Source organism: Malurus melanocephalus, unplaced genomic scaffold (genome assembly GCF_030028575.1).
Source record: "Malurus melanocephalus ecotype Western Australia unplaced genomic scaffold, MMel_1.1 scaffold_128, whole genome shotgun sequence".
NCBI classification, from domain to species: domain Eukaryota; kingdom Metazoa; phylum Chordata; class Aves; order Passeriformes; family Maluridae; genus Malurus; species Malurus melanocephalus.
The window spans coordinates 1,460,812-1,470,491 of NW_026623360.1; the positions used below are offsets into that span (position 1 = coordinate 1,460,812).

At 41.5% G+C, this 9,680-nt stretch overlaps 1 protein-coding gene across 1 annotated transcript; it reads right to left on the reverse strand.

The window, feature by feature from the left end:
- Nucleotides 1-5,376: 5,376 nt before the first annotated feature.
- Nucleotides 5,377-9,450, reverse strand: LOC130576153 (killer cell lectin-like receptor subfamily G member 1). Its single transcript, XM_057370575.1, has 5 exons — nt 9,210-9,450; nt 8,169-8,267; nt 7,676-7,827; nt 7,133-7,236; nt 5,377-6,093 (listed from the first exon to the last, which is right to left on the reverse strand). Exons 1-5 carry the CDS (start codon nt 9,448-9,450, stop codon nt 5,961-5,963), a joined length of 729 nt encoding a protein of 242 aa, XP_057226558.1. The 3' UTR covers nt 5,377-5,960.
- Nucleotides 9,451-9,680: the final 230 nt, after the last annotated feature.

A 9,680-nucleotide genomic window follows, 5' to 3' on the forward strand; every position in this document is an offset into this window, starting at 1 on the left:
CTGGGAGAGACTGAGTGTAATGCATGGCAAAACCAAGGTAAGTTGGGACCCAGAAGGGTGGGAGTGTTGTTGGACTGAAATTGAATTGGGAGGAAGAAGGCAAAATAAATATGTTTAACTAAACATTTGTTTATTTGGTTAGTTTTTCTTTTTTTTCTTTTTTTTCTTTTTTTTTCAATGGCCAAGTCAGTAACCAAAAATTTGCTCTAGTTGGTGATAAATTAAATAAAATTCCCCAAGTCAAGTCTGCTTTGGCCATGACAAGTGCCAGTCCTCCCCCAAGTAAGTGCCCAAGAGCAGCCTGGTGGCACAGYTTGTTCATATGCCAGTTCCATCTCAGGTTTAACCTTCTGAGTGATGGGGTTCCTGTTCTCAGCCACAATTGTTTGCTGCTTAATGGAGATGGCCAAAAAAGTCACCAATTACTTCATTTTCAGCTCAGGCAAGGCTGCTTTAGCTTTCTCCACATGTTAATGAATGGTCATTTCTGGAGTCACTTACATGTGACAAGGATGTAAGGTTGTTACRAGTTCCTCTGTGTTTCTTTCTGATCCATGCCCGAGTTATTCAGAACAGCAAGGATGTAGTTCAGAGCCTTGGCTAAGCTTTTCCTGTAACAGCTGTTTTTGCTTTCCTTGTTTTTCTTAGGACTTACCAGATTCAGGTCTTGTTTTGTCTGAGTGATAGTTCTGCATAAGCTGCATCCTACGACAAGTCTAACTTCCATTTCCAAAGGATCTCAAAGCAATCAGCAGACATTGATATTGAAATGGTCATCTTAATTAAGAAAAGGCAGCTGTTCTTTGAGCTGCAGAAAACAATCACTGATCAGCTACCTACAGGGTAGAAAAAACATTTAAGCATCAGGGCTCTGAAGCAGAAGCAGGGGGGATACTGTCTGCTCAGTCTGGATCAATACTTCCAGAAATACTGAAATAACACATTCATAAGCATTGCTTGAAAAATTTATTCTGTTTCTAAATGGCATGGTTTTGATTGGAAAAATGAAATATGTAAGCCATGCATAATGTGAGAGTTTTGAAAGCAGTAAAAATGGAATATGGAATTGCATAAGAAAAGAACAGAGAAAAATTATGCAGGGTGGCTACAATTTGGGGATAATGTGTTTTCTGTGGAGTTTGTACTGCCTCTTAAAAAGTGCAGCAAAAGASATGGGTTGAAACTAGTCTGACCTAGTGTGAGACAGAAAACCCCATTATTCTGGTTTTCGACTTTCAATAACTATCATAAGCATTTTCTATTAAAAACTCATGTCTTAGTCAAAAGACTCAAATAGCCACTGCTTATGTAAGATATTCATTTGTCTGCCTGATGGGGTGTAGGAGCTGTGAATCTCCAAAGTGTGGAACAGAGATTATCAAGTCATCTATWGGGACAGATTCAATAATGTTAGTGCATGACCGAAGAGCATGACATTAAGTAGCATCCCATGCTATGAAGTTTTCTGTCAATCCTCTGAAAGTATTTACAGTGTAAAGGAGAATAACCGTATCCTTCCAGCTGGATAACAATGACAGAGTAACTAATACACTTCTCTGGAGCAAGAAATACCAAGGAGTTTTTAAAGGTTAGGAAAGAGCATCAAAGGAGCCTTAAGGATTTACACTGGAAGAAAAATATTAGATGCTTGCTCCCACTTTCATTGGCGCTATAGAAAAGCTTTGGTTTGTTTTTTTATCAGAGCAGACTCTGCTGCATCTAAAATCTGAGACAAGATTCTGCTCTAGGCTAGATCCATGGCACTGAGATTGGTAGAGTTGCACAATAACATCTTGCTTCATCTGTAAGCAGCAGCTTAAAATCTCTCTTCTCTGGCATAAAAACAAGTAGTTTGACAAAATCAAGTTTCCTTTAAGCAATTTTTTTTTTCTGGAGACTGTATGTCTTGGTTTGAAAGACAGGTGTTTGCCAATGAAGGCAGGGACCCTTTAACCCCCCCCTTCCCTCCGAATTATTACAGCTTTGAATATCACAGGCTTTCAGGCAAGAATATGATTAAAAGGGAATAACAGTTTTTACTAATATGTATAACAAGGTGGAACAAGTAACAACAACAATAGCAACAACCAACCCAGACACAAACTCAATGACAGCCTCACACAGAGACACAGCCTCCCCTTTGGTGCAGTTACAGTCCCAGCCGGCAGGGGCGCTGTTGGCTCCCGGCCGGGCAGGGCGGGTGTGATGATTCCCTGGTGGCTGCAGGGGGCGCTGTGGCGCGGGTCCTGGCTGGTTCAGATCTCCCGCGTGGCCAAAGGCGGACACAAAAATGGCAGAGATGGATGGAGAAAAAGTTCCTCTGCAAACTCAAAGTGGAAAATGCTGATCTTGATGCTCCTCTGGACAGCAAGAAACCTCAGAACGGCCGGATGAGCAAAGAGACGAGCAGAATCCTGCAGCTACAGATGGGATGCAGCAGAACTCAACCACTGCAGCTGGAATCTCTGGGGCCCCCGGCAAGGCACAGGGGCAGAAGATCACAGTGCAGCAAACAGGAACCAACGAGCGGAGATGCTGGGCTCTGCAGCAGTGGCAGGCAAGCTCTACCCCGCTGGCAGCAGGTTGACCGTCCTCCTCCGAGCCAAGCAGGGCAGGAAGTGAAGCTACCCCCCACCCCATACACACACACACCCCCTCCCCGAGCCTGAAAGTCCAGCGAGAACTTCCCTCTCTCCAAAGAGAGGGATAAAAAAGCTGCCCGGCAGGAGAAGTGCCCAGGAAGATCCTTTGGGTGGGGCATAGGTTCTATAATCTTCACCAATCACCCAGCCATCAAAAGGATGACCTGGCAATCAGTGTATCCCAGYAACAAAATGGGAAAGAAAAATTCCCCAAGAAAGGAAACAAAAGGAGAAACCTTAACCCATAACACTGTAACAGTAATCAAATGCATTTCATCAACATACTTGGGAATTTGAAAGAAAAAACCAAACAACAAACAGAAAAACAAAATTAATTAGCAGGTCTGACTCACCTACATGCTTTATTTTATGACAACTGACAAGACTCCAATCAAGAAGTAATGAAAAAAAATTAAAAGGGAATTTAAACTAATTGAAAATATCAAAAGGCACATTTTCAGAAATATTGCATTTAATTGGAAGTTTATTTCAAACATGTTACTTACTGCTAGCTAATTACTGTTGCAAGGCATATTTTAAAGGTTCAAAGTGCTAAGAACTGCCAGATCTGGCAGCATCTACTCCTGTAGGAGGCTGATAAACCAGGGTTTTTTTACAGACATGATATTTTCGTCTGCTTTCCAAGCTAGCTAGATAAAATAGCACCTAGTCTCAGAAGTTCTTAGCTGAAAATCTATTGAAAGTTCCACCCCAAACCAGAATAGTGGAATTAATGGATATTTCACCATTCCAATACCCAAAATGCTGGCAATACGAAAGAAGTGAGATCACAGTGAAAAATTCCCTTCTGCCTCTGTGATTAATATTGTTAAACAAAACAGACTAGAGATACAAATTCTTTAAAAACAACTGATTATCTAAACTTGTTTTTTCACCAGGTTTTTTTTTTTTCTGACACTGGGCACACAGCAGAACTGCTTTCAAATTGTATAAAATATCACAAGAAAAATTTTAGTCATTTAACATCCTGAAGGCAGCATAGAGCAGAAAGTTAACAGGGTTTTCACCAAGATAAAAAGCAAGGCAGATACACTTTTATATTCGCCTAAGAGAAAGCCCAAGAGTTGTAATTGCTGTTGTACTTCGTACTGTCACACAAAAATGAATCCCAAAATTGTTTCACACCCCCCCTGGAAAATGGGGGCTAAAAGACAAAGAGGATAAGGCTTAGCAGAAGCCTTCATTTTTTTTTTTCTGGTTAGCAGCTCAACAATCTACAATGCCTTTAAAAAAAGCTGAGCTATAATATTTTTTTATTAAAATGTGTACACACTGGTTTCACTCCATAGCCCAAATAATCTTCCATATCTCCAGTGTCATCTGTATAGTTTATAAATATAATAGTTGATTATGAAAAGTCACAAACTTGCAGAAATAACACAATCCTATTTCTTTCATGTCTCAGGCTCTATAGGGAGAAYAGGACAAAAATGTCATGTGCAGAGAAAAGGCTTGTATATTCATGAGGAGATTCATATATACATGTTAAATAGGAAAGTGCTCCTCAGAGGCTGWAACAATGCCCCAGGGGAGAGGAATTTAAAAGCCAAAGATCCTGCCTGGTTTGCTTTACATTCTGCTAAGAAGAAATACAGAAAACAACATCATTTATTGCAGTATTTGGAGAATCTGCTTTTTCTCACATGSTGTGCTGGTTTTTGTGATTCAAAGTGAATAGCTCTTTAAGAAAACTAACGAAAACAAACAAATAACTTTGCAAAGTGTTTTTAATGGCTTCTGAATGGGTTACAATTTTAGAATAAAATTGTGTATGATGAGACTTAAACAATTTTAAGATATCTATAAAGAATGCAGGAAAATAATAATCTACTACTCTTGCATGGTTTTAATTACCCTTACWTTTTTTTTTATTACCAAAGGGGTGCTAAAGATGAGATTTTCTGAAATGTTCTCCAGGCAACAACTATTGTGTCATCTCAAACCTGGGTGTTACACTAGCATCTCAATTTTATTGGTAAAAAACAACTTTATTACTGAGACAAACATACTTCTTCCAGCTAATTCCAGTAACTTCTATCATGACTGCTTAGGGCAATTAATGTAACAACATTATCACTGGTATTTTAAGAAATACTATCATAAAACAGCACCAGATTGTCCCTAAAAAGTCATCACAGGCATCCTGTCAGATAGTCAAGGTGTTGCTKTGGAGCATAGGAGTTGGTGTGACTGTGGCCTATTTGTAACAAAAATTGGAACTGTTTTTATCTGTCCACCGAATCCCATGAAATGAAGGGCTGTTTGAGTGGTCTGGCAAGACTTATTTAGGGAGAGAGCTGTTCTAGAGGAAACTCTGAGTGGGGGCAAACAGACCTCTTGGGGGGGGGGCAGGGTGCAGGGCACTTGAATCATGGCTGAGGTGGGCCTTAGGACAAAGGGACTGGAAGATGAAGGGCTGCACTCATCTGGCTACAGAGAAAATTAAATGTGTCGGTCCTTAATCCATTGGGCAGAGCTGGGRTGGGAAATTTCAGTGGCTGTGGCTGTCCTTTTCTGCAAGAGATGTTCTGCTGCAGTGTTATTGCAGAATGTTTCACCCCTGCTCTCCTGACTCTGTTACTACCATCAGTTTCCCTTTGCCCATTTATTAATCACTTAATGCATTAAGCAATAATATAGAGATAGCAATAGCAAATAAAGCAATAACAGAGAAAGTGACTACTGAAGAAATTGTTAGAAGCAATTCGTGTTTATTTTTGTCTCAGCAGGATAGCAGGTTTACTCCTTCACAGCTATTTACACAGCAGTGTAACTCTAGAAGCCATGCACCAGTTTTCTCTAGGTACAAACATAAACCACAGAAGAATTTAGATTAGAARGGTCCTGTGGATATCATCTGATCCAACCACCTGGAATAACARGGCAACTTCCAACTTCAGGCTAACTTTAAGCTTTGGTGCACATCATCAGGGATTACAAGAGAGGGAAATAAACTCAGAGYTTGTGTGAGCTCACAGATCACAAGGTCATCTCTCCCTAGGATTTCAGGACAGTAGTGACAGTCTTCAAATACCTCTGAAAATGACTGARCAACTCAGAGAAATATCTCCTCCCTCTTCTCTACCGCTTTGAGACTGCCTATCACTAACTGAGGGCTATGAAAATGARCATCACGAGAGTGATCCTGAATGGAGCCAGGAGCAGCACTCAGACCTCCTGTGGCAGCTACCTTCATTCCTTCCACTATGGCAGGTGGCACAGGAGCAAGGAGCACAGCTCCCCTACGAGAAACTTCACAGGAATCAGGCCTTAGCACAGTTCTCCAAAGAACACTTCCTAAGACAAGGTCCACAGAGGACACTGAACAGATTTCTCACAGATCCATGGGGTAGGGACTTCACAGCTGGAAGCATGGATGGCACCATCCAGCAGAACGGCACACTTCTGTGCAGGGCTGTTGGTCACGACTCTGTGGGAAACGGAGCATACATGCAAGGGGACATTAGACAGGGATCCCCACTTTGTCAGGGGGAAGAACATCTCACAGTTTTGGAGGGAAGAGACCTGCTGCAGTTAGACTTCATGAGCTGATGTCAGGGGGGATCCATCCCAGGACATGGGAGGTCTGGCAGTGGGAATTGTGATGCCTGGAGTTCAATGTGAGACCTGCAGTCTGTCAGTCTCATTGTGGGCTCTCCATTTCCTACCACTAAAGAGCAAAATGTTTGGATTCTCAAGGGATTTTTTGCTGTTCTACTAAAAGCATTTGGGTCAGAAAGTATAAAGTATCCCAGTTAAAACCAGCTGTATGGGTATGTGAAAARTGGAAGCCTCTGCTTCATGAAGGTTATCCAATCAAGGACTTTTTTAGTGCAAAAGAGCATAATGAGGAGGAAGTGATTTAACAGAAATCCACAGACACAAACATTCAATAACAGACAAAACTGCAAAGACTAAAAGTCATCAAACACTAATTGATGGGCCATCAAAAACCTCCAGCCACAGCTTTGTACAGGGGCACRGTGGGCTTTGCAACTGAAAGAAAGGTGGAATGCAGGAGGAAGAGAAGGATTTGAGTATATTCAAGGCAGGCCTGTGTTCTTGTGCAAAACTTTTAGGGGATGGGGAGTGAAGAGAGGAGACGAGGTAAAACAAGAGATGAGTCTGAGCATCTGATGATTGTGGGCAGCTGTGTCACAGTCCTTTGCTTGCATGTGCGCCTGTATCTGTGTCTCTGGGACACACAACTGGACAACAGACAGGAATGTAGGAGCTGTGTCCATTGGCCTGGGATACAGATTCCCAGGTCTACGTGCACCCAGCTGGGCTSTGGCAGCTGGGCAGGAGGAAGCCCTTATCTGCTAGAGCCTATGGCCCCTCTGAACAACCCTTAGCAGCCGCATTCATTACTGGTTGACTTCTGTCGAATACAATGGGACTTTTTATGTAAGAGGGGGGAAGTATCTCAAGCCTTTTATCTAAAAATACAAAGAAAACTTCATACTCACTTTTTGTCACTCAGTTTTGAGCCATCTTCCCAGGCCCAGTCACCATCAGCATTCTTCTGTAAACCAATCCAGTGGGGTTTGGTGTGTTGTATCAGGAAGAAGTCCTAGGAGGGACAGAAAGACAGAAGATCAGTAGACTCAGAGAAACTCAGTCAAGTCCTGGGTTCTGAAGGGCAAAGAAAAGAGCACTATGTGAGAGAGGAAGTTTTGGGTCCATTTCTCAATGTCAACATGTATTCCCTTCCCTCCTACAGGGACCTGCTTTGTGATGCTCAGCATTTCAGCATGCCAGGCTGCTTTCCCAGCTGTGGATTCTGAGGGCTGAACAAAACTGATGAACAAGTTCAGCCAAGGCAAGCAGAGAGGAGTCCCTCTTGCAAAGTGTATAATGAAAAGCCTTGTCTTGCCAACGCAGGAGTGTGGTGCGTGGGTCCCAGGAGCCTTTTACACCCTGCCATCATCCCAGAGGGTAGGAACTGGCCATAATAGTGACTGGGATTTGCTCCCCCTTCATCCTGCCCTTGCCCCTGCAAAGTCACAAACCCTTTCCCTGGTATTGCCGATGACCAGGAGATGAGCTCCCTGTGCCCAGCAGGATTCCCGGCTGGAATTCCAGTCCTTCTTCTCCTTGGAGAAKAAGTAGCACCTGCTTCTGTAGGTCACCCATTGCTCAGGGTAGCATAGACATGGACAGCCTGAAAAAGAATCATACAGCTCTCTTCCCATTCAYTGTCATAGCCTAGTTTCTAACAAACACACTTCACAAATACATTCTTTTCAGAAAATTATTCTCCCCAATTACAGTAATGCCATCCCAGGAGCTCTTCTGAGACTGGCAAAGAATCAGAGTATCTGAAGGAATCTGTGAAGGGAATACATTTTCCAGATGGAAATAGGTGAGAAAGTGAGTCTTTTTTTAAAGAGAAGAGGTCCACATTTTTCTTGGACCAACAAGCAGATTTCAAGAGCTCTGCTGTTCTCCCTGATAAAGTTCRAAATTCCAATTAAGTAGCTTCAGTGAAGGAGATTTTCTTACCCTTGGTAATAAAACCCACTGTTATTCCCAGCAATGCCAAGAAGAGAATCCCGAGAATTGCTGCAATAATCCAGCGGGTAATAGGTGAAAGAGGAGAACCTAACAAGAAGGAAAAAGAATATAAATGATTTCTCAGGGGGATTAGCTCTAAAAATACAATTTATGTCAAACTGCATTGTCAGTTTATCTCAGCCTGCACTCATGTCAGGAGTCCAACAATGTCTGACAGGGCTCCTTTACATATTCCACACATTGATAATTTAACATTTAATTACTATTTTGATTATTTGAAGACACGTGAAGTTTAATGAGATTCTGATTTAGCAGAATAACACAGCTATGTGTTGGAAGCACAACATATGTGCAATTTAGCAGAATGTAGCAATTTCAATACAGAGATGAATCACAGTACAAATGTGATGGCAGAATTTATGATATACTCACCATTGCGATGCTGGCTGGCACCAGGAAGAAATATGTATTAGGCTGAGCAGTATATACACTGCCCCCATGTTGGTCTGGCTAACTTAGGAAGACATTCCCACTCATTTGATTAACTCACAGACAAAAATTAACAGAGCCAGCTGATAAAATCCACTGATCCACCCAACTGATACAAATGTAAATAAAAAAAAATGGTATCTTTTTGGTCCCCTTTTTCTGCCAGCCATATTCAGTCACTGCATACTTCATGAGTGCATTGCACTTTCTTTTGAGATTCACTCCCTTGAGACTTACACTATTACAGGGGCTTATTCATCAATCACAACTCAGGTTTACATCTGAAGGGAAGTGCAAATACAATGTGTTTTGATTTTTGATACAGATACAGCATCAACAGAAGTCCTTAGTTCACTCTGTTGGAGCTGCAAGTCTCCAACTTTGACCTACCTTGAACTGCCAATTCTTTCCAAACTCAAACAGCAGGACAGAAGAGAAAAAATTTTGGCATATAAATGCAAATCTCTAATTCAGACATTAAATCTGTTAGATTGCTTATTYATTAATGCATATATCTTTTCCATTATTAACAGACTTTACCTTTGTTCTTGGTATCCTTGTTCCCTTCTGTTCCTTGTCTTCTCYGCTGTTTCTTGGCAGTTTTGTGTTTCACATTAATATAAACGTGCTCCTTTTTATCACTGTAACATGTTTTCAAGTCTTGCTTTTTTTCACTTTGCTCTACTTGGGATTTAGARGGCCCATCCACCACAAAGCCTGGGCCTGGATCTGAATTTCCCTGGAGGTCAGTAGAGCTTTCCTCATAGCACTTTGGAATCATTTCTAATGATAAAGCATATTATTAGCAGAAAAGCAATACAGGTAAGGAATGATGTCCTAAATCAGGATTTTGGAATACAAAATGGTTTAAGMAATGACAACAGCTCACTAAGAGCTCGATCTTTTGTGATTAAACTGCTGCTCTGATGGTGTTCCATAGGTCATTGTTAGCCAGAGAAATTTGTTTTGACGGGGGAGTGAAGTCATCTAGTATTCTTCACATCATAAAAG